General features: G+C 34.9%; 1 protein-coding gene across 1 annotated transcript in view; it reads right to left on the reverse strand.

Moving 5' to 3' along the window:
- Nucleotides 1–25,247, reverse strand: part of LOC100497909 (mucin-2-like) — a 99,915-nt gene that overhangs the window by 66,874 nt on the left and 7,794 nt on the right. The window contains exons 9-27 of the mRNA XM_031900761.1: nucleotides 24,558–24,700; nucleotides 24,093–24,172; nucleotides 23,894–23,963; nucleotides 23,268–23,405; nucleotides 22,717–22,881; nucleotides 22,522–22,616; nucleotides 21,698–21,824; nucleotides 20,902–21,157; nucleotides 20,118–20,164; nucleotides 19,666–19,760; nucleotides 18,524–18,675; nucleotides 18,169–18,307; nucleotides 16,592–16,702; nucleotides 16,132–16,311; nucleotides 13,990–14,229; nucleotides 12,635–12,791; nucleotides 12,302–12,433; nucleotides 11,437–11,578; nucleotides 7,374–7,518 (exon numbers count right to left, since the gene is read on the reverse strand). Coding sequence (XP_031756621.1) covers nucleotides 7,374–7,518; nucleotides 11,437–11,578; nucleotides 12,302–12,433; nucleotides 12,635–12,791; nucleotides 13,990–14,229; nucleotides 16,132–16,311; nucleotides 16,592–16,702; nucleotides 18,169–18,307; nucleotides 18,524–18,675; nucleotides 19,666–19,760; nucleotides 20,118–20,164; nucleotides 20,902–21,157; nucleotides 21,698–21,824; nucleotides 22,522–22,616; nucleotides 22,717–22,881; nucleotides 23,268–23,405; nucleotides 23,894–23,963; nucleotides 24,093–24,172; nucleotides 24,558–24,700 — 2,614 coding nt within the window. The remainder of the gene's footprint in view (nucleotides 1–7,373; nucleotides 7,519–11,436; nucleotides 11,579–12,301; nucleotides 12,434–12,634; nucleotides 12,792–13,989; nucleotides 14,230–16,131; nucleotides 16,312–16,591; nucleotides 16,703–18,168; nucleotides 18,308–18,523; nucleotides 18,676–19,665; nucleotides 19,761–20,117; nucleotides 20,165–20,901; nucleotides 21,158–21,697; nucleotides 21,825–22,521; nucleotides 22,617–22,716; nucleotides 22,882–23,267; nucleotides 23,406–23,893; nucleotides 23,964–24,092; nucleotides 24,173–24,557; nucleotides 24,701–25,247) is intronic.

Here is a 25,247-nt window from a genome sequence, read left to right on the forward strand (position 1 = left end):
AAAGAATAACAATTACAGAGATAACAGCCACTAAAAATATAATGCAATTAGTTCAGAAGCTACTTAAAATAGAAAATGAATACAAATTCCTAAAGTGCTCAGCAGGGCCGCAGTTTGAGTAAGTTTACAGGAAATCTTTTTTGGTTAAAATGACCTTTAAGGAACATGCAGGCATTCTAGCATTGGCTGATTTACCTGGTAAATACTCTTTTCCTTCATGATGACAGGAACATGTGGAGGGTGTTGTGACTGGGGTTGTTGTGACTGAGGTTGTTGTGACTGGGTTGTGCTTGGAGTAATAATTCTACATGAGATTTCAGTTGTTATCTTATTACAAGCACTGTCACATACATGGCTGTAGCATTTTCCATGTCTTTCTCTACTGTCAATTCTTGAGATTTCATAACCTACAAGAAGAAGTACTCTGTTTAGTTGCTCTGTTTATTTGCTTGCTTTTAAGGAACATGTAGACTTTGGCTGAATTACCTGATAAATATCGTCTTCCTTCATGTTCACAGTGACACACTGTACAAGAGGTCTCAGTTCTTACTTTATTACAATTACTGTCACATACACGGCTGATGCATCTTCCATCTCTTGTTCTTTCTCTGCTCTCACTTGTTGTAATTTCTTGGCCTGCAAGAAGAAGATCTCTGTTTAGTTGCTTGTCTTTGTCAATATTAGTTGCAGAGAACAGAATTTTTCTATAGAGCTATAGTAAAAAAGTACTGTTGCGCTGCCGCTCCTGCATCTGTTGTAATAAATACATCTTACCCTGCACACAGGGGGCTCATTTATTTATCCTACCAAACTCCATTTACTGGCAAAAAGGTATTTATTGTACTGTGTTGAGATGAATATATCATTAAAGCTATTTATATGTATATTAAAGAAAAAATATATCTATGTAAATACACAGAATAGATTGCCAGTATGAGCAATGCAGGCCACTAACAGCAAAAGAAATTCTAAATGCAGGTTACAGAAACAGTATCCAGGTTTCACAGAAAAAAAGCTCTCTTATGAGCCACCACTGCTCCATGGCTACTATTAGGACAGACAGGCCATTGAAAATGATGGCAAGGTAAGGTAACAACAGTTGGGATCCTCGGCCTTCCTGCACTACTAGTGTCCCTGGACCTTGCTCTGACTAAAAGCATGCAATAGCCATAGATGTCAAGATGTCAGACAAGATTCCCAGACTGCTTATAGAAGGCTTTTGGCTCAACTTAGGGTTAGCAACCCAAGATTTAAGTAAAAACAGGCAGTGTATAAAACATTCGTGGACAGTTTAGGGCCACTGACACTCTGAGTATACAAAAGCTGTTGGCCGATGAAATGGTTGCCCATTAGAAGATAACTGCCTAAATTGCAATTGTTTCAGAAGCTACTTAAAATACGAAAATGAATACAAATTCGTAAGTGCTTCAGCAGGGCCGCAAGTTTGAGTAATTTTTACAGGAAATCTTTTTGGGTTAAAATGACCTTTAAAGGACATGCAGGCATTCTAGCATTGGCTGATTTACCTGGTAAATACTCTTTTCCTTCATGATGACAGGAACATGTGGAGGGTGTTGTGACTGGGGTTGTTGTGACTGAGGTTGTTGTGAGTGGGGTTGTGCTTGGAGTAATAATTCTACATGAGATTTCAGTTGTTATCTTATTACAAGCACTGTCACATACATGGCTGTAGCATTTTCCATGTCTTTCTCTACTGTCAATTCTTGAGATTTCATAACCTGCAAGAAGAAGTACTCTGTTTAGTTGCTCTGTTTAGTTGCTTGCTTTTAAGGAACATGTAGACCTTTGGCTGAATTACCTGATAAATATCGTCTTCCTTCATGTTCACAGTGACACACTGTACAAGAGGTCTCAGTTCTTACTTTATTACAATTACTGTCACATACACGGCTGATGCATCTTCCATCTCTTGTTCTTTCTCTGCTCTCACTTGTTGTAATTTCTTGGCCTGCAAGAAGAGGATCTCTGTTTATTTGCTTGTCTTTGTCAATATTAGTTGCAGAGAACAGCATTTTTCTATAGAGCTTTAGTAAAATTGTACTGTTGAACTGCCGCTCCTGCATCTGTTGTTATAAATACATCTTACCTACACACAGGGGGCTCATTTATTTATCCTACCAAACTCCATTTACTGGCAAAAGGGTATGTGGCATTGTACTGTGTTGAGATGAATATATTATATTATATCTATTATATGTTTGTATATAGAAAAAATATATCTATGTATATACACAGAATAGATTGCCAATATGAGCAATTCAGGCTGCTAACAGTGAATCAATTCAACAAGTTTAGGTTACAGAAACAGTATCCAGGTTTCACATAAAATAAAGCTCTCTTATGGGCCACCGCCACTTCATGGATTTGATTAGGAGAGACAGGCGAGAGACAGGCCATTGGATGTGATGATAAGGTAAGGTAATAACAGTTGGGATCCTCGCCATCTTGCACTTCTTGTGCCCCTGGACCTTGCTCTGACTAAAAGTATGCAATAGCCATAGATGTAAAGAAGTCATACACGTTTTCCAGACTGCTTATAGAAGGCTTTTGGCTCAACTCAAAATTTGCAATTGCAATTGTTTCAGAAGCTACTTAAAATAGAAAATGAATACAAACTACTAAAGTGCTCAGGAGGGCAGCAGTCTGAGTAAGTTTACACAAAATCTTATTTGGGTTAAAATGACCTTTATGTAACACGCAGGCATTTTAGCTTTGGCTGATTTACCTGGTAAATACTCTTTTCCTTCATGATGACAGGAACATGTGGAGGGTGTTGTGAGTGGGGTTGTTCTTGGAGTAATAATTCTACATGAGATTTCATTTTTTATCTTGTTACAAGCACTGTCACATACATGGCTGTAGCATTTTCCATCCCTTTCTCTACTGTCAATTCTTGAGATTTCATGACCTGCAAGAATAAATTTTTTAGTTTTTTGTCATTGTCAATTTCAGTTCTGGGGAACTGTGTTATTCTGTAATAGTATTGTACAAAAAGTACTGTTCCACTGCCTCCCCTTCTTCTTCCGTGATGAAGGCATTTTACCTGCACTCAGGACGCTTATTTTGTGGTTTTTTTATGAACTACATTTTCAGGTAAAAGGTTTTGTAACATTAACAGTAAGACTACTCTATCTGTGCTTATGTTTTCCATATAATATACATAATAGATTGGCATTTCGAGTAATGCAGACCAGAAACTGCTGCACAAATTCTGGATGCAGGTCACAGAAAAAGTCTTACTCCCTAGATACATCTATTTTTTGGCTATAGATGTGACTGGACAAGCATGCCAATGGAAGTTATGGCATTGTAAATATAAAATACATGGTATCCTCAGCCTTCCTATACTGTTCGTGTCCCTAGACCTTGCTCTGTGTGCAATAGTCATAGATGTCAAGTTGTCCCTCTAACAAACAAACAAAAAAAAAAAGAATTAAAAGCCTAGTATTATTTCAGGACTCTATCTATTTGAAGATTATTTCAAAACAAGAAATTAATTGATTTAAACATTTTTGATGTTGTTCTCTGAAAATTTTTGCAATCTTTATACATATTGTATATTAAGCTGTTTCAGAGATGTTTGCATGTTCAGATTGCTTGTAGCAGGCATTTGGCTCAACTGAGAGTCTGCAGCTCAAGGGATGAATTAATACAGGAAGTGTCTAAATTTCTTGGACAGTTAGGGTCACTGCCAGTCTGGGCCCTCAAAAAGCTGTTTGAATAAAAGCCTGTGTACTAGAGGAAAACTGTTTTCTACTGCTATTATCTCAGAAGCCACTTAAAATACAAAATTTACAAAATACAAAGAATATAAAAACTAATTCTTAGTAAGTTTACACTAAATCTTTTGTGATTTAATGAACACGCAGACATTTGGCTGATTTACCTGGTAAATATCGTCTTCCTTCATGATGACAGTAACATATTGGACAAGGGCTCTCAGTTCTTACTTTATTACATTTGCTGTCACATACATGGCTATAGCATTTTCCATCTCTTGCTCTTTCTGAGCTGTCACTTGTTGATATTTCCTGACCTGTAAGAAGAAGTTCGGTATTTAGTTGCTTGACTTTGCTAATATTAATTGCAGAGAACTGCATTTTTCTGTAAAGCTATTGTATAAAAGGTCTGTTGTGCTGCCTCCGCTGCATCTGGTGTGATAAAGGCATCTTACCTGCATTCAGAGAAATTTGGTGTCATGCACTATTTTGAGATTATTATATTATTAAAGGCTACTCTAAGTTTATAAATGTGCATTGATATAAATGAACAAACTTGAACCACACTCTCAGATCTAACAACCTACCCTGAGGAAGAGCACAGTTTGTGCATGAAATGTTGAATTTTTTGTAATAAAACTTTTTTCTGTATATTAGGTCCTAGTGTGTGCAATATTCAGTCTCTTTCTCTCTCTACTGTATACACACACACACATACACACACACACACATATATATATATAGGTTTTTAAACAATGAGTTTTCAATAAAAAATTTTTTGAATTTTAAGGGTGTGCCGGCCATGGATTATTTCATGCTAAATACTCAGATTTTGGCTGTGCACCCCACAGAATACTAAAAGCCTTGGAGTGCAGACACCATCAGGACTGATATATATATATATATACACACAAGAGCTCCTGTGCACTCACCCACTGACCCTTTGTCAATATATATATATATATATAACATTAGCACATTCTGTGCAAAACAGGTTTTGTTTGTCCATGTACTGTAATGTATATACAGTATATACATATGCCTATATATATGCTGTGAATTGGTGTGCTGCTCTTTTTTTATAGGTATTTGCATATTTTGTCTTCAGCACCCACCTGTTAAACTGGTTTAGAGTGTGGACGCACAGCTTGACATATATATATATATATATAAAGCCAGCAGAAGCAATGCAGTCTTGTAAAAGCTATACAAATTCTAGGTGCAGGTTAGAGAAAAATTTTCCAGGTTTTACAGAAAAAAAGCTCACTCACAGGACACCACCACTCTGGCTGTGGATAGGGCAGGACAGGCATGCCATTAAGAATATTGTTTTCCTACATTAGAGTTGAATTCTTACATATTAGATATTTGCTAAAACCCCCTCCAAAATGTTAGGCACCCCCAAGTGACTTAAATCGCTTACCTTGTACCCCGGGCTGGTGCCCCTGTTAGGAGAAAACAGCACCAGCCCGGGTTACCTGTAGCGAGCACTTCCTTCTTCCCTATTCATGCTGCTGGCAAATGTCAGGGACAGGTGCATGCGCAGTAGAGTGAAACGCCGACTTCTCTGTTCAAAGTTCGGCTTTTCACTCTACTGTGCATGCGGGTGCAGTGAACAAGGAAGCGATCACTGCTACCCCGGGCTGGTGCTGTTCTCTCCGTACAGGGGCACCAGCCCAGGGTAGAAGGTAAGCTATTGAAGTCACTTGGGGGTGCCTAACATTTTGGCACCCCCAAGTGACTTAGACTTTCCTTCTCCTTTAAGGAAAATCCAATGTTTTAATTACTTTTGTGATCTTCCTTAGGGAAAATTATCGGACTAGTGCAACTAAAAGTAGTTTAATTGATAAAATGCAAAATGACCAAATTAAGGGTACAGTAGATAAAAAATTGTAAAAGTTTGGAAACAAATTGCAAATGAATACTGATTTGATTATATGAAATATTTAATGGATACAGTGACTATTAAATCATCACATAAGTTAAAAAAAAAAAAATATATATATATATATATATATATATATATAAATATATACACACACCACTGTTTTTTGTTGTTTAGGAAACATTTGTTGTTTTACCTGGCATATATACTTTTCCATCATGATGACAGGAACAATGTGTGGTATGTGTTGTGGTAGAAGTAGTTGTCACAGATGTTGCTGTTAGAATAAATTAAATGTTATAAATCCAATATAATTTGCTAACAAGATATGAAATATTTTTTGGTGTAAAGTAAAAATATATTTCTTGCAATATAATAAATCTATATGAAATTAATTATGTATTTCTTCCCTCTCAAATTAAGTCCATCTGTCCTTTGTCTGAAAGGGACACTGTATCTTAATTTTTATGGACCAAGTTGATGCCACCCTTTCTCCTCATTTCTTCATATAGGGGGGCCATAACATCCGTGCAGAGAGTGCAATATTGATCTCTGCACTAGAAGAGGCAAAAATTGCAATGTAAAATTAAAATTTCAGCTCTTTAAGCAACCAGGAGCAACTTTTTGTTAATTCTGGTAACTTGCTGAACGCTGCCACCTAAGGTAAGTTTCTCAGCTTTTGTCATGGTACCAGTCCCCCAATCTAAGTGGGTGGGTAACTTACAGACACAAATTGGATGTTATTAAGTGCTGCAAGTTACAGTAATATAAATGGCAGAACAGGATCAGGATTTTACAAGTAGCCTTTGAGTTTATTTTGCAAGAGATTGAGAATAATTGTTTATGGAGGTATTCAGGGATGACATTCCAAATGTAAGGTGCAGCAAGGCATAAAGGTTTAAGGTGGGGAACAGCAGCAGTAGTGGGGGTTGTGAGGGGTATAATCAGGGTGTTGCTCTGCTCTACGTAAAGTAGATGATGAACATTTGGAGAGTTTGCAGTAGAGTGTCCTGTTCTCTCTTGAACAAGAGGAAAAGAATTCTGACAACGCTGTAGTGAAGAGAGATAGAAGACTGGGCAGTCAGGTAGAAGCAAGTTGCAGTAGCCTAGATGGGATAGGCTCTAGATAAGATTGGATAAATGATAAATAATAAGAGCATGCAACTACCACCCCCCCCAGCCTATTGCTCATGTGCATGAGTTGCATTTTGTCCAGGTTGAATCTTAGGGAACAATAGAACACAAATGTAGAAATTGCTGTTAGATAATCAGGACACCAGCTAAAAGTGAGGGTAGGTCTGGAGAAGAGAGGTGGATTTGAGTATGATCTGCATATAAATGATACAGAATGAGTCAATTAGCTGAACAAGACCACTTGTATAGTGGTATAGAATGAAAAAAATAAGGGGACCAAGAACAGAGCCTTCAGGTACCCCAACTGAAAGGAATGAGAGAAATTGTCCAGTAGTTGCAGAGGAGTGTAAGGTGCAGAGAACATCCTTTAAGGCTAAGTGCAATGACTGCATGTTGAATGAGTGCAGTAATGTATTAATAGAAAGAACAAAAATTAAAGAGCGATGTGAGGGTGAGAGAAAATATAAATAAAAAAGAAGAAATGAGATGAGAAGGAATAGGATCAAGGGAGTAGGTGGTAATATGCTATTTAGACAGAAGGAGAGAGACACAGTCTCCTCTGTTATTGTCAAATAAGGTTAAAAAAACAGCTGAGGGAATGTATGTTTGTGTACTGTTCCTTCTGCTGCAAAGGACAAATCATTGCTAAAGTTATCTAGTGCATCTTTGTAATTGTGGAAGTTGTTGGAGTAGTTTTTTCTCCAGTGGTGCTCAAGCCTGCGGTACTGCATCTGGAGCTGCTTTGTGTGTTTAGTGTGCCTAAAACAGAGGTGATTGTGTAACTGTAAAGTGCAGTAAGTTCAGGGTCACTAAATGAAGATATAAAGGAAAGCAAAGGCTGTTAAGTTGATAAGAGATGCTGAAGATTAATATGATAAAGGTTCTTGCATCTGGTGATAGGATTCGGAGATGGATGAGTGTGTAAGAGGCAAAGTGTGAGGTACCAAGACATTGGAAATATAAACAACTATAACCTCAGAAATAAGTCAATGAACTGGTTTTGTTTAACTATAGTAATTGTCAAAGTATCATTTTTTTTGTCTTCATATTGCAGTATTAATGGAAACTTACTTGTCTGTAACATTTTGCAGAAAATGCAATGCATATAAACCCTACAAGCAGAGGCTAAGATTAAGTTTAGAAATGTTTATTTACTTACTTGGTGAAGTAGTTGCTGTGGTTTCTATAAAAAAAAAGTATATACATATTAGTATCAAATACCTTTATCAAAGTCTGAATTCTTTTTCCTGGTAAAACTTTAATAATATTTTTTTTTCAGATGTTCTGAAACTTTGCCTGACTTGTCCCACTTTTTTTTCTAGAAAATACTCTCCAGCTTTTAGCAGGTAAAAATCAGTCTACCCTATGGCCAAAATGCAATGGAGATGAAAACATTTTTCTACATAGCCAGAAATGAATAAGAATGTACGCTATGCAATTGTGCAATGGTATAATAAAAAAATACTTGGAAAGAATAAGAGAAAATGGGAAATTCTTGTAACAATTTCAATTTTTTTAACTAGTTAAAATCAAAAAAATAAATTGTTAAATCAAATACTAGGTAAAAATGATAAATAAGTAACATTATTATGATATTGTGCCTGGCACCAAAATGGGAATTCAATTATTTATTCATTTATTTTTATTTTATTTTATGCCATTATCATTATTGTACACCCTAAATCAAGAAAATACTTTATATTCATGTGTAAATAAGTATTAGGTACTGAACCCCCAAAAAATCCTCTTAATTTTTATTACATGTAACTACTGAATTAAAATTACTTTAGAATTCTTCTAACAATTTTTAATGGCTTATTTAGAATGGTCTTTATATGTATATCTACTGCACACTTCACTTATGGGCTTTTCGAGTTTGTGAATTCAAGTTTGTTTTACTAAATCAAATTAACTTGATTATCGAATGCTCACTTATTTATTAATGTGGCAATGTGCTCAAAAAAACGTAAATACCTCGAACTTTCAACACTTGAAAAAAACGATAATTCAAAATGAAAATATGGCTTGACTTTGCCTAGGACAACTGCCATTGCCTTCTATAGAAACTCACAAGCTTTTAGATTTTGGGTTTTGTGCACTTAATAAATACCAGACATTTCCGTTTTTTAACCATAACTCGAATTCAAGTTTTTTTTAAAGCTAAAACACTTGTATCAAGAAAAAAAAAAATCAACCGTTAATAAATCTCCTCTTTAAAGTAGATTTAGGCATGATGTAACATTTCTTGGTCATAACATTCTGCTTTGACTGCTACATACTTAGCAGCACCATTTATCCAGATGGATTATGTAATATCCTTATCTTAATAAAGGTTTAAAGAAATAATGCTTTGAAAATAGATCTACACCCCTGATGCATCACTTTAGATAACACCTGGGGCCACAAATCCTTGCTCTCATGCAAATCTTTATGTTGGTGTGGTTATATTGCAATACTCTTTAGAGTAAAGAGTTTCTTTGAATGGATGTGTTTGGCATCTGTGAAATATAACACTGATTGATTGATAGATTTTCTCCTACAGTGTATCATGCAAACTGTAGATGTAAGTAGATGTTATAATTAGAAACACTTTTTTAATCTATGTATTTACAATTGCTTGGACTTACTTGGCTATTTACACAAGGCTCAGTTTTCATCTTTATGTTTTATATATTACACAGTTGGTTTAGCCATCATGATTGCAGTCAGTGTATGATTTTTTTTTATATTCTATAGAAATCTTACCAGTTGTGGTTGAACAAAGTGTGGCAGTTGTAATTATGCTTCCATTTTGACATTTACTTTGGACACAGAGATCTGGTAAAGTGTATGTAGAAATGATGGTATTTGTTGGTATTGGTTGTGCTGTAGTACTCATGATGCAGCATGCTAGTAAAAAAATAAATAAATAAATTAGAGAGATTACTTGCCACTCACTGGTATTGCAAAAATGTCATTGTTGCATAAATTAGCTAAGTATCTGTATATTTGCCAAGGAAATACATTAATATTATTAATTAACCTCATTAACATTTGTTATCATTGCTGAAAGATGGTAACTGCAATATTCCACAAAGTGCCTTAGGGCTTACCATGCAAACCATGATCTGTTGCTAAACATTCCTATAATTCACCAGAAATGACCTTGCAATTATTTGTTTTACCCAGAGGCCCATAAGAAATGCAAAATATTAGTACCTGGGTCTGTAGTACAATGCTTGTTTAAGTCAGTACCACACTCACTGTGAGAAAAAAAAAATAAAAACTGCTTTATAAACGTTATAATATTATTAACACATACGATAAACATATGACACATTTATTTTTCAAATCGTAACATGGCACATTTATGCATTTATTTGCACTTGTTTCTGGAAAGGCTTTTTTTTTTTATACTAAGGAGCAGATCTACTAACCGTTACCACAACTTTTTCCTTATCTTAGTGGTTATGCTGTTAACCTCCTGGAATAAAATACTGAAACTTAAGGATTTACAAATTACAAATAATTTGAGCTTTTTCTTTTTTGCCTTTTACAGCCACTGCTATTTAAAGGAGAAGGAAAGTCATGTTGGCATTTTACTACCAATAGATTTGCCACATAAGTGCCACCTATATACCACTATATTTATTCTGCAGGAAGCATTACTGTACCTGAGTAAGACAGCTTCCTGCTACAGCTCTAGAATCCTGTGTTTCTTTTGATAGAGGACTCAGTGCAGATTTTTGGTCAGTGCTTATGGCTGTATTTATATAGACCTTTCTGATAAAGCTTACTTAGTTTTTACCTTTCCTTCTCCTTTTAGATTTGTGCAGAAAATCTTGTATATTAAAATAGCCTGCTATACATATTAACAGTAAAGTTGTAAGAAAACAGCTAATCAATAGTGATGAGCAAATATTTTCACCAGGCATGGATTAGCAGCGAATTTCCGCATTTTGCCATTGGTGAATTGTTTCGTAAAAACTTCCGTGAAAATTTGCAGTGGACAAAAAATAGCCACAGGCGACAAAAAAAGACACCGGCGACAAAAAAACAATTGTGCGACAAATGCGTTTTGTGAATTTTTCGCCGTTTCTCAAATTTTCTTGCTGTTTCCCAAATTTTATGGTGAAGCAAAACAGGACAGATTCACTCATCACTACTAATCACTTTTTAGTGGCTATGGTTTACTGCCCAGGTGCAATATGCCTATTATTGATAAGTGATCCCGGCAACATTCGCTACAGTCATGGAAAATGTAACCAACACCACAAAATCCAGACTAGCTTGGACAAAGGGCATAGCAAAAAGCAGCATGACAAGCATGACTTAATGAATAATCTATGGGAAAGAAGAGGTTTGCACATACAATTTACAGGGCTAGAACACAGACTATGACTAACACATGCACTCTTATGTACCATTAATGTGTAGAATTATTGAGAAAGAAAGAAAACATTGATAAGTTTAATTTAAAAGAGTAGACAAAATCCATTTTGAATAAAAGCCACCCCTTGTTTTTGAATACTTATTAACAAAAGATGGGATGTTAAATGTTAATGTGTTACTAACAATCAATAATGTGTCTCAATTTTTGTTTTAGACAAGTTTGTGTATTTAGTAGCATACTGCTTTGCCTAATCTTAGACATTATGCCATATATTTTCTTCTATAGCAGCTGTTTCTCTTACTTACCATATTTGACAGGGTTCAGGATTGGGTATCTGTTGACCAATGCTGTAGGTAATGTTGTTGATAATGCAGCTACAGTGACTGACACATGATTTATTTATTTCATCATAGTAAGGACGTTCAGTTGGACAAGTCGGGTAGCAACCTGTAGATAACAAATCAATCAAAATAAATATAGTTATTATTTTAAAGGCATTATGCAAAATCTACAAGTAATAACGTTCTCCTATTTTTCAATAGTATTTAAATACATAGCACACAATATAAATGCTGTCCCACTTGCAATATACATGCCCATTTTGGGCGACTGTATCAATTTGTGCATCAAATCAGTTTGTCATATTTTAAAAAGTTGTAATGTTTAGATAGATGTTGGGAATTTTTTTGTTGATTGTAAAAAGTTATAATCATTTACAATATTTGCTTGCTGTGTCATATGAATATTGTTATAGTTAGGCCTGAAACCATAGTGTGTGTGTGAATCCATTGTTATATTGTTGCAGGATAGTTTTAAATTGTATTTTTTCTTATGTTTGTCCCTAGAATTTTATTGAATATGCAAATGTATGTGTGTTAGAGAAATACTCATTGACTGGTAACTGCCTCAGAGGGGTCTGTATCATTTCTGGAAATCAAGCTTAGATTCACAAACCATAAGCCAAAGGCTCACTGTGACTAAATATTATGAATTTGCTCTTTGAATCATTGGTAATATAAATATTACAATAAAAATTACTTGTAATAAATATTTTTATGTGCTTTTTATAATACAGGATTCTAATGCTTTTCATTTGTTGTTTCTGAGGGTTGTTACAGTATTAAACAAAGAAAAAATTTCTTTTAGGCAGTGCTTGGATAAAGATCTTACCTTCCAGATGTGTGACAGATGGTGAGTGGCAGTACTTGGTGATGTGGTGGATGCTTCTATCTTCTGGACCACAAGCAAAGTAGTGCCACATACATTCATTCTCATTGGTGTTATAGTAGTCGCAGAATATTGCTAGAGTTGTAGAACAAGGAACAGAATTCATGAGATTTGGAGGGATCTGTTATCCAGAATAAATGTTTTAATAAGGCCCAAATATTTAAAAAAACATTTTGATTTTTTATTTAAGACATAGTGCTCCTCATTATGGAATGTCCCCTGATTTGGACAACCCAAGGTTCCAAGCATTCTAAAGCAATAATATTATACACTTACGACAAATTTCTGGTGTTCTCCAGTGAATACAGACATCCGCTTTAGCGCAGAGTTGAGCGTAGGCAGCCACAGCAGTGCAGAAGCACTCACAGTCCCCACCAGTGTCACAGGAGCAGACATCATTTACACAAGCATCATAGAAGGGTTTTGGATCCACCTAACAAAAAACAACATATCTTAATGCATTATAATTTTTTAAAGAATATATAAAGCTTTCATGGCATTATTGTTCTACCAATATGCTGCTAGCCTGAAACTCCCAGCATTGCTCAGTAAATTATCAAAGGTTTAATCATGATGGGAGCTGTAGTCTACCAACTAAACTACAGAGATGAATTCTTAAAGCAGCACTGTACATTAAAAGCTTTTTTCAATTGTTACAGGATCAGTGGCCACATGGTACAAGAAGCTTCTCTGTTAAGAATCCTTCTTTGAAAAAAAAGATTAGATCACTACAAAAACTAGTTGGATTTGAGACAATTCATGACTTATTCCTTGAATTATTTAGGATCACCAAGAAATGATGCAAGTTGATATATTTATTTGCAAACTACAGTAATTTGAAGTTATTAAAAAAAACAGTATTTCCCTACTTGCAGGTTATATTTGTATAACATAGGCAGTGAAGGATCAACACATCTAAATAATAAAAATGCTTTCTTAAAATACAATACCTACCATCTTGGAGATTTACTTCATAACAGAGAAGCATGAAAATGCTAATTTCTAATGTTACTATTTATTAATTTTTGTATTGCTTGTCGATGTTGTGCTATAGAACTACATAAAAACAGGGAGCAATGATGATAACAATTGCATGGGTAATCTGCTACAGATTTACATCATGTTGAAAAAGTAGTGAAAATACTTATATAAAACCTAATAAGGTAACCAAATAGATTTGGCCAGAGCGTATGAGCTTTGAACAGGTTAGCCCTTATCAAGGTTATAATATACAATATCCTGTATTGATAAGGGAACTGTTTGGATGAGTGGTGGAATAGGTTGAACATTACTTCACAAGTCCAGTTGTTTTAGACTTATCAACAGCGGGAACTATTCTGAAAATTAAGTTCACGTCCTCTGCTGTAAAATTATATGTCAGCCTCTTACAGCTGTCCCAGTGGTGTGTGAGCTAAGGTAACTAAATGACTTATGCAAACAGACCCCTGATTTGTATATCATTATGTGCTGGTTTGAAATTGATTATTATATAGAAAATATACAGTGCAGTTAAATTACTAGTCACCTGCTAAATGGAATATCTTATTTTATTTTGTGTTAATATAACACTCCTGCTAAGATTTTAAAAAGATGACCTAATATAACACTGCATATATTGAAAAAGAATGTACCTTGCTATGGCATCTTGCAAAAACATTATTGGTGATAATGTCACACTTCTTTTCAGCCCAAGATCTGCGGTGGGGTGCTGCCAGGCATGGCTGGGGAATACTATTTGCATCAGGACAATCATTACTACGCTTCCAACTGTTTCCAAATGGCATTGCATTGCTGGCTTGTATCGATTGGCTGGTTAGGAAGTCATTGTTGGCATTGTCATCATAATTTCCACACAGGCCACATACTTTGCCCTAAAAATGAACAGAAAAACCTTATATATATATAAACATATGAGATATGACAATCTGATTGAGTGCTTGCACCCAAATTATTAATGTTGCTTATCTAATGAGTCTAAAATAAATATATGTTTAACATCTAAGCTTAGAAAGAAAAATTATATTATCAGGGCAATGCTATACCATAAAAGATATGACTACAGGTTATACCACCATGCCTCCTAAATACAGTATCTCTATTTAGGTGGGACAGTTGTAACTCCCTGAAATGGCACAGCTTACCAAAAAGTGTTAGGGCCATTTTACAAATTTATAACGTGTCTTGCCAGGGATCGATCTTGGGCATAGCATAAAATATCATTATATCATTATATTATTTACCTATACCTGCACTATTGCAAGAAAACATTCATTACTATGGAAAAGGTCATTTTAAAAATCTACCATGTTGTTCATTTGGCTTTGTATTTTCTTCATGTAATTGTAACAGTGTCTTATATACAGGTATTATTGTTGTTGTTGTTGTTACTGTTGTTAATACTACTCCTACTACTAATAATAATAATAATCCAGGAGTATAATAGTCCAACATATCCCACAGTACTGTAGATCAGAAGGGTGTTTAATCACACATACACATTACATACAAATGTAAAAGCAAACCAGAAGTTTTGAAGCTTTTCAGTTGCAGGAAAGAAGAAAACGAGTGTTAAGGCAGGGAGTTGCTGAACAATTTCTTTTTGAAATTTTGATACGGGAGTGCTTAGCAATACCTAAAAAGGTGACCACCATAGCTTTAGAATTAAATGTATGCCAAGTTTGGAAGTTTTTGCTTATAACTTTACAGGAGCAAGCTCATTAACAGCAGTGGTAATTGTTACATCAAGGGAGGCAAAGGAGACAATGGAGATGTCACAAAGTAAAGACTGTGACATGTATAGATTTTTCAGCTCATGGAATGTGCATGTCCACGAAGGTGTGATAGGAGCTAGTGTCAGTTTAAATGTGAGCAGATTATGATAAGAAATTAGTAAAGTTGGAGATTTTATAGAATCGAAATCAAATCTCAGCAATATGCCCAGTGCACAAAGATGCAACCAGCACTATCTTGATGGAATCCAGCATAGAGGCCATTGAATCATACTATGGGCCAGAATATCCTAAAGTGATATTACAATAATAGAAGTAAGTTGAGCTATTAAGATCCACAAGAAAGCCTATGGCCTTCAGCTGAACAACCCAAATAAAGTTAATATGGGTTAAAAAAGGCATCAGTTAATGGAGGCAGGCAGGAGTTTGTTCACTGTAGGTGTCTCCTTTTGCCACCTATAACAGTTATAAGAGGAACAGTATAATATAGTGTTAGTCACCTTACATCTGTAAGAGTTTGTATAGAAACATAAGTAATAAAAATAACAGGAACAGTCATTATTGGGCTGAGATGACGGGGCCCACCAGAAAACCATGGGCCCACTCTCAAAACTTTAATTCCTCCTCTCATCCCTCAAACTCTTTATTATCCTACTCTCTTTTCTCTACATACCATACTCTATTCTTCCATCCATCAAGCTTCCTTGTTCCCATACAGAAAAATGGAATGACCAAGAAATAGGCTAAATAGTTAAAAGCAGGAGGTCCTACTGACACCTGGGCCCACTGGGAGTTTTCCTGGTATCCTGGTGGGCCAGTCCAACACTGGAAACAATGTTTTCTTCAAATTAATCCACTTTCTGATTTTTAGTGTGGGTGCTTTAAGCACCTTCCTGTATTTTTAGAGCTAGCATCCTTATCTAACAACATTACATACTGACATAAACCCTTGTTCTCAAATTTCATTGAGAATGCTGCACTCAAACATACTAGAAATATTATTATTTTTAAATAATAATTTGCGAATAATACACCTTATATTACCTGGTAAGAGGATGGCAGTCTGATTAATAAGGAAGTTTTCTTGTCCCAGATGAGGGAAATATCACTGCTTGTACGAATTGCGAGATAAAGACCCACTTCACGGACTTTATATCCCACTTCAGTTTCAAATTCTCCAAACTTTTTCTCCATGTGACTATTAGTCAACTTCAGTTCTGTATTCTGAATAGTGAAACAAATCAATGATTTTGGGGCTTTTCAAGTCACAACTCAAGAAGATAAAAAATTAATTGCATGATTAACAGATATAAGAAGTGAAGTATTTCAGAGTTTTTCTGATGTTAAATGGGCAAATTGGGTGCTGTTTAGAGGTCATATGACCTGACTGTACCTTTTACATGTAATTTCAGTAATTTCTCTATCCAAAGTAAATAATCTAACTACTATTTAATATTTTACACAGGGGCTTTGTTCCAGAATAGTACAACAGTGCAATACTTACCCCTAAATATATCTTTATGGATTTTGAACATGTTACTCCAGTAGTGCCACATGGGATATTTTCTGTGATTATTCTGAATGTACCATTTGATGCACTGTCACCGCAATAGTCCTATAATGTAATTACATGCCATTTTAAAAAAAATATATATATAATAAATAATGAAAATAAGAAGTGATATTTATAAAAATTTTCCTTTACATCTTACTAACATTTGTAAAATAAAAACATGTTAATTATGTCAAGTCCTCGCAGAAATAAAATTGAACCATTTGCACAGTTCACATTTTTAATAAATAATTAAAAATGCTTTCTCTGCTTGCATTTAAACTAAACAAGACAGGTATTATGGGGTCAAATGTAGATTGCAAATTTAAAGGGGCCTTCAATATTTCTCTATATTTAAAGAAATATGTTAAGGGCAAATTTACTAAAACTAGAATGTTTCTGGCCTTGAAACTCATATAAACTTGACTTGTTATTTTTTTAAATAAAACATTCTTCATTCTTGCATTTATTAAATGTCACAATAATGTTGGTAGAGTCAAACAAATTATTGAGTTTATTGTCTGAAAATCACGATTTTATTTGAGCCAAAAAATTCAAGAACTTGTGAAATTGAAATGACAGTTCATTTCCATGAATCCTCTTTATTTTTCCCAAACAAGACATGCTACAGAGGCCATTTAAGAGCAAGTTTCACTTGAAACTGGGTGAAATAGAAAACAATAATGTGATTAACTTCCCCTTGAAAGTGTGTGAAATAAAAAACAATGATGGAGCTAACTTTCCCTTGAAAATGTGTGAAATAGAAAGAAATGATGCAATTAATTTCACCTTGAAAATGTGTCAAGGGCAGACTGTCACAGGCTTTTCTATTCCTCTACTATTCTAAGCCTCCATTTAGACTCAATTGTTCTTAGCAGCTTAAATATGGGGGCACATTTACTAATCCACGAACGTCCGAAAAGCGTCCGAATGTGTTTCTTTCGTAATGAATGGTATTTTGCGACTTTTTCGAGCGCTCAATACAAAAAAGTCGCGACAATTCACGAAAGTCATAATGGCTATGAAAAAGTTGCGACAATTCACGAAATTTGTAATGGCTATGAAAAAGTCGCAACAATTCACAAAAGTCATAATGGCTATGAAAAAGTCGCGACAATTCGCGCAAGTCGTAACGGCTACGAAAAAGTCGCAAAATGTTTGTTTTCCCATTCGGATTCGGATTCGTGGATTAGTAAATCAGCCCCCTAGCATACTTTTTGTCAGTCTAAAAAAGTCACATAAAGTTTTATAAAACGCGAACGTTTGTTAGCTTGTTCCTTCATTCGCTTCTCAAATTTTTCCAGAAAATTCTCAGAATTATCTCAGAAAAAACAAAACAATCGCATTCTGCCAAAAAACACATACCTAAATCTTGACAAAAATGAAACATAGTAAATGGGCGCCTTAGATTCTGCCATACAAGGAATTAATTGTGTAGTCAAATGTACTGAAATAACCCTAATCCTAAAATTGTAGGAAAACATAATAACAGGTAAGATATAGTTTTCCTGAAAGATACAAGTGTTTACCTGAGCAACTACAAATTCGCAACTTCCATCAAAGTCATAGAATTTCTTGTCAAATGTAATATAATGGCCGCTCCCATAGATGGTACAAGTTCCATAACAAGGTGTTTGTATGCATGACCAAAGCCCACTCTCGCATGTGCTGTAGAGATATGATTATATTACAATATAGTCATACTAATCCTCTATTGATTATAATTGTAATTACACATATAAAGGCATTTTAATGGTGTATTTAATACACACATATAGCAGATACAGAACATTGGTTTAATGGAAAAATGGGTATGGTAACTGCACCATTATAGCCCACTTCATCTGTCTAAAGCTGTAACCATAAACTTGAAAATAATCTCACCAGGATTTGCATTCCTCAATCAACCTAGATCCGTGAGCAAATACTTTATTATTATATGAGCAAGGGCAGGAACTCTCTACAACACAGCCTCCATGTCCATCATCAAGCAGCCCATCTGGGCACACACATCCAGAGATGCAGCCTGTCCCCATCTATCCAAAAAAAGGAAAAATAAGATAAACACGTGGAAGCTGCATAAAGCAAATAATTATTACGTTGCTGCAGTTGTTCTCTTAATGCCATACACCTCTTAATTTGACATGGAATTCCTGAGAGGAAATAGGCTAGATTGCTATGGGCATGCTCAGATACAATGAGTCAAATAAAAAAAATGATAAAACTGTATTTTATGGTTTATCACATAAGAACTTACAGACAAGGTTCAATGTGAGAAGAAAAAAACTTTAATTCTGTTCTAGTTTTTCCCATATACTTCAAAAGAGTTCTCATGTGAAAAACAGTAAGATAAGTTTTTATTCAGTTGCATCTGGCTCTATAGAAAAATTAGATTACCAAAAGTATGACAAACCATGCAACCTTAAAGGAGAACTAAATCCTAACTAAAGAAGTAGGCTGGAAATACTGCACATTATGTTCTGGTCTTCTGTACTGTATACACACATATATATATATATATATATATATATATATATATATATATATATATATATATATATATATATATGTATGTGCATGTATATATGTCAACTACTTATGTATCTATGCAATATATGCAAGCAGAGAGAAGAATTCCGAAAGCAGATGACACTGCAGTTAGCTTTAGTTTTCACAAATTGTGTGTGAAAAATATAGCTAACTTGGTAGTTTCATCTGGTTTTGGAGTAGTCCTATCTGCTTGCACATATACGTTGTCTTAAACATCTACCCAATGTTTATATATATATTTTTAACACTATGTAAAAAAATCCTGGTATTAATATTAATATTATATGCAATACTCTCATATTTTGGCACTTTGCAAACATGGTGTTCCAGCCTTTGAGAAAGGCTGGAACACCAGCCGAAACGTCAGTCTTTGTTACAGTCTGCAAATAAACCATTTCGTCCTATGTGGAGCAGCCTGTTCGTTTGAATTTCTGACAATAGTGCCAATTAAATTAAAAAAAAATATATCAACATACAGGTCCAATATTCAAGGTCCGACAGCTCCTATGCCGTGACATGTGAGATCTCTTTTCCTTTTTACAGTCAAGGAAGACTTTTCCGTTGGAACAAGCTGTAAAAAAACAGATATTGTGTTATATTAGGTGCTGTACATGATATTGAAACTTGATATAGAAACTTCATAAAAGATGGAGAAAACCAGTTAATAGGAACAGTGTTATAATAATGAGTTTTACAGTATAGCAAACTCCAAAGCAAGTTAATGCTTAATATTTAACAAAAAGCAAAATGCACAAAAGTTAATATATCTATGGTCAATGGCATAACAACCGTCAAGTAAATATGTGAACAGTACATTCTTTTCAGGTTCTCAATGGCTCATAAGCAGCTATAAAGCATCATATACCATATCTCTTTAAAGTGAGCCTGCGGACTATGAACAAAAAGAATTTCATAATTTCTTACTTACTGTCATTGATAAAAGAATCACAGTTAAGTTTTCCTTCATGGCAGGAACTGTGATAAAAAAAACAATATTTAGGCACTTAGGACAAATACACACTGTCTATTTAGATTTACTAACAGTAGGGGGGGTCCAGTTTATAAAAAAAAAAGAAGGGGCTAGCCATATTCTTCATTTCCAAGGTTGCCACAACCATGTGACCTGTGCTCCGATAAACTTCACTCACACTTTACTGCTGCGCTGCAAGTTGGAGTGATATCACCTCCCCCCCCCAGCAGATCCCAGCAGATATAAAAATAGCACTCAATAGTAAGAAATCCAAGTCTGGTTGGGACTCCCACTTACATGGGAGTAGCATAAACAATAGGTTTCTATTGTGTAGCACTAGCTCCTTCTGAAAGCACAATGCACTAAGATGGCACCTACACACCAATATTACAGCCAAACAAAATACATTTGTTGGTTCAAGAATAGAATTTTAAATGGTAGAGTGAATTATTTGCAGTGTTATACCCCCATTGCCTTTGTAGGACCCGCACCCAACACGTACCCACATCTTTTCCCTCTGTATACTACTTCTGCTTGCACCTTAGGTACCAAGACAAGGAAACTTCTGGAGGAGAGGAAGAGTTTACTTCCCCAGACCAACCTGCTTACCCAAACCCGCATAGATTGCCAAAATTTTAAACCTAATCTATCTCACCAAAGGGTAAACCTGCGGGATTGCATGTAAACACACATATCACTACTGTCCAGCTATCAGCTACTGACCCTTTATTTCTATACGTACCATCGTTCATCCATCTTGTAGAAAACCTCATTTGGTCTAAGATACATTCCTTGGTGGTAGCAAGAACACTGTGATTTGGGAACACAACCATCTTTTTCATTGAGATACATTCCATCTGGGCAGCCACAGCCATCAATTGGGGTGAATTCACTGTCACATTCTTTTTCTTCTAATGCCAGGGAGCGGCAAGTAGGCTGACAAGTAGTGATGTTATACAAGTATATCTGTGAGTCTGGGCAGCTGGGAATCTCTTTATCTAAAAAGGATATTGGAGCATGTTTAGAAATATAGCAATAAGTAAATAATTACAAATGTATATTTACAAAATAAAGGTATGGGTTCATGTACTACAACATTACACATAGTATTTATTACTGCTATAATATATACCCTATAGAATTACAGCAATTGCGTGTAGTGGAAAACTATTTTTAAACCTTTAAAAAAAAAAAAAAAAACTTCACATTAAACATGTCTGCTTTATAACCCAATATTGCTTTACCTATTATGGACATAATATTTTTACTCAGTCCACAGTTATAGCCTAACCTAAGCATCTATTGTCACAAGCTCCAAGCCACAAACAGAATTTTACATACTAGGAATTTCATATAGCCTGTACAGAGAGATAAGTATATGCCAGGTCAATGCCAGCAAAAGGCTCTCCCCTGATCTAAGAAGAGGCAGTGGTTCTTATTTGCTGGAAAATTCTGGACCATTGCAGTGAAACTGAATGTGCTGTACTAAGTGCCCTGTTTAATTACTTCATCTGTAAATGTAGCATCTCTTGTCTTACCACAGATTCCTTTCTTCCAGTTCCACAAGATGATTCCTTTTGCAGCACAGGCTCTGGCATATGTGGACAGTGTTGCGCACATACAGGCTTCGCTATGACTACAGCTGCAGGTATCGTACTCACATCTCTATGGAAGGAAAAATATCTTGAGGTTCTCATAGAAGAAACACCTTTTACAGAAATACTTTTATAGTGATAAAATATCACTATACATATCAGGATTCAAGGCCATAGAAACATTTACAAAGTTTACAAAGACAAAGTGATCACTCTCTATATTTGTTTATTGCTATTTTTTTGGCAAAATGGAACAGATTTGCTCATCACTCTAACTGAGGCATATTTGACTTTGGTGCCACCTACGACACCTTTCTTAATGAAACTCCTCTCACCTTCCAAACTTACCCTTTTTGCACTCTAGTGATGGCATTGCTAGTGCAGAGAGTGCAATAGCTTTGTCTGTACTAAAAAAGCTGAATTTACAGTCTAAAAAGTATGTTAATGTCGGAGAGACTTTTTGCTTTCTACATATATTTTACAAACTATATGAAATAAGCCTGCATGCTTGACATAAGCTGTGAATTACTTGCATCAATGCGTAGAAGTTAAGATAAATGTATTTTCTGTGGTCACAGTGGGGTTATTGCGCAAACTGGGAAATTTCTGAAATTTTCTCCATGTCCAGCAACATGGATTTCTGGCATTTTCTCCATGGCCAACAACAACAAAATTGCCACAAAGAGGAAAGAAATATTAATGAAATAACACTAAATGCGTAACATTACCATAAGGTACTGACAAAATTAAAGCTTATGAAGAATTACCTTATAATATTCAGAGGGGTCTACTGCAAAATGACATTTCCAAAAAGGAGACTCTGAATCTCTCAGCATAGAGCACCATTTCTCAGCATAGATTTCTGCAGGAGATAAATGAAAAGATTTAATATTGGAGAAGCTGATGAAAAGGTATGAGCCATATACATCCCTTGTGACTGATATAATTTAAAAGTGTCTTACTAGTCTCCATGCTGAAGCTGCAAGGATCTATTAACACCTCTACTGAGTCTTGGCAGGTAGACTGTATTTTCCAGGTGTTGGCAAAGGCTGATGCTGTTGATTCTTCTATACCTGCAGATGTTATGAAGTCATCTCCTTCTTTGTAATTAAAGTTACCACAAAGACCTGCAAAGAAGAAAACATTTTTAATCACTGTGGATCACCAATTCTTAAAAAGTTGAATGGCTGTACTTTATTGGTAGTTGTCCTTTTTTACTCAAAGAACTATATAACTTTGTAAAGATACTCTCTTTCAGTAATTTTCATTACTGGTGAGTTTGTTTACTGTTCATCAATGAACGTGATGTCTTTTTTCTGTCTAATTACTATATTATAATGTTGCCTTTTGGTCAACTATGTGACCCCTTTCTAAGGCAAGCAAATTTTAAAAAGTACAAAAAGGTTCTGGAAAAGTTATGTCTTAGGGTGAGTTGGGTGAAATGGCAAATTTTCTATAGTTTGGCTATAGATTAGTTTGATATAATTTTGTATGTTCTTAGAATGTAATTTACCTTCAAATGTATTCTTATCAGAATTATCCATGGTAATATACAGCTGCATCAGTGGTAGGAGATAGATTTGCATCTGGAGACCAAATTTTGTCTTGACAAAGATGTTTGATTCTGTGGGCTGTATAACTGAGAAACTTCCTAGAAAGATAATATCAAAAGCCTGTTTATACCAGCCTTGTTTGTTTAAGTTTTTACTAAAATGATTATGCTATACAGAGTCTGAGGGCCAAAAAACTCCTCTCAGGCCAGAGTTTCAAACTCCTCTGAAAATCATAATAAACAAAACATACATATCTATTCTGCACAGTCAATCAGAGGGAGTTATTAAATTAGGTGGTGCAGTACTGAAAACATTTAATTTGCATTTCTGTTACTTCAGTAATTCACACATTTTAGTGGATCTCACAAAAAATGGAAGTGGTGGATTCTTTAGGAGTAGAAACATCACTACAAACATAAAACTAACAAAGAAAGTGTGGCTAAAATTACAGGTCATGTCTGCATTTTCTTTTGACATAAAGGGCGTTAAAGTCTACTTTGCATATATATCTGAGCCTTTACTAGAGCAGTAAAACATTTTAAATATCTTCTTCAATATCAAATTCCTACAATATAATGGATCTTACCTGTAACATGAGGGAGGCTTATTTTGAGATCATTTAATAAAACAGATCCGTCGGCTCTGATGGACAATACCTGCATAATTTAAGAAATGTTATGTGAAATTACTTTAAATATAATTGAAAATAAATAATGTTATAATATGAATATATAGTGATATATCTAATATAATATAATATATGGAAAATGCTTCCACAAACCCACATTTTCATTGTCATCTGTGTAGAACTGGATGTTTTTCAGGCAAGTCTCCCGTGAATAAGCATTGCATGGAGTCATCTCTGCTACAATATTGTGGGTCCCACCATTATTTAAACTGATCTAGAGGTTAAACCAATAAAAAACAAAAGCCATAAAATAAGTGTTATTTGTTATTTATAACACGATAAACATTTGATATACAGAAATGATAAAGAAAATCCCCCATAAATAAAGTATAACATAAATCATTATATGAAGCATGAAAAAAACAGCAATAGATTTTTGCTACAGATAGAAACTGAGGCCACAACATGGTACAAAAAGATATGCTATATTTACAAGCACACAATAAGGATTTTTCAAAATTCTACTAAAACCCCCACTAATATTACTTCATAAGTGCTTCAATACAGATTTTGTAATGATCCCTTTTAAAAAATGAATTTCAGTTGAAATATAATATGTGACTTGCCTTAGACAGCAAATAGTAACAGTTGCCATGGAACTTGTATGGCTTCCCATCAAATGTTTTGAAGTGAGCTCCTCCTTCAATGGAACAAACTTTGGGGCATATTCCATGTGTGCAGGTCCATTTTCCTGCATTACAAGAGCTAAAAAGGGAGAAACAGCTTTAAATCTTATAAAGAACCTAAACGCATAGTATAGCATGCTCCTTTTTCTAGAACAAAAGTGATGTAAAATAACTATCTGCCCCCATTGGATCTTGTCATATTGGTTTCAACACTCCCTAACAAAAGAGTAGAAAAAAATGTATACAGGTGCCTTTCCACATATATCTGCTTTTATAATTGTTTTATCGTGACTTTCTTGCATGGCCAACCATGCAGCCCATATGATGTTGGTGAATTTGTATTGAGAGTCTATCACCATATATGTTAATTTCTGACTTGGCAGAGAACACTTTTTCAAACATGTACTGTATGGAGTGAGAAATTAAATAGTAGCCAATGAATTCATATATCATTTTTACCATAGTAAAACATTTGGGGATAGCACAGCCAGGGGTATGAATAAAGCTGTAGCTTGTCTGACACTTCTTTGAAGCTTTATTTATAGACCTTATTTAACTGAAGGAAACTGTCAGTATTTATCAAAGAAGTAATTATTACTACTTCTGGTCTTGATATGCCCATTTAA

The sequence above is a fragment of the Xenopus tropicalis genome, chromosome 4 (genome assembly GCF_000004195.4).
Source record: "Xenopus tropicalis strain Nigerian chromosome 4, UCB_Xtro_10.0, whole genome shotgun sequence".
NCBI lineage: Eukaryota > Metazoa > Chordata > Amphibia > Anura > Pipidae > Xenopus > Xenopus tropicalis.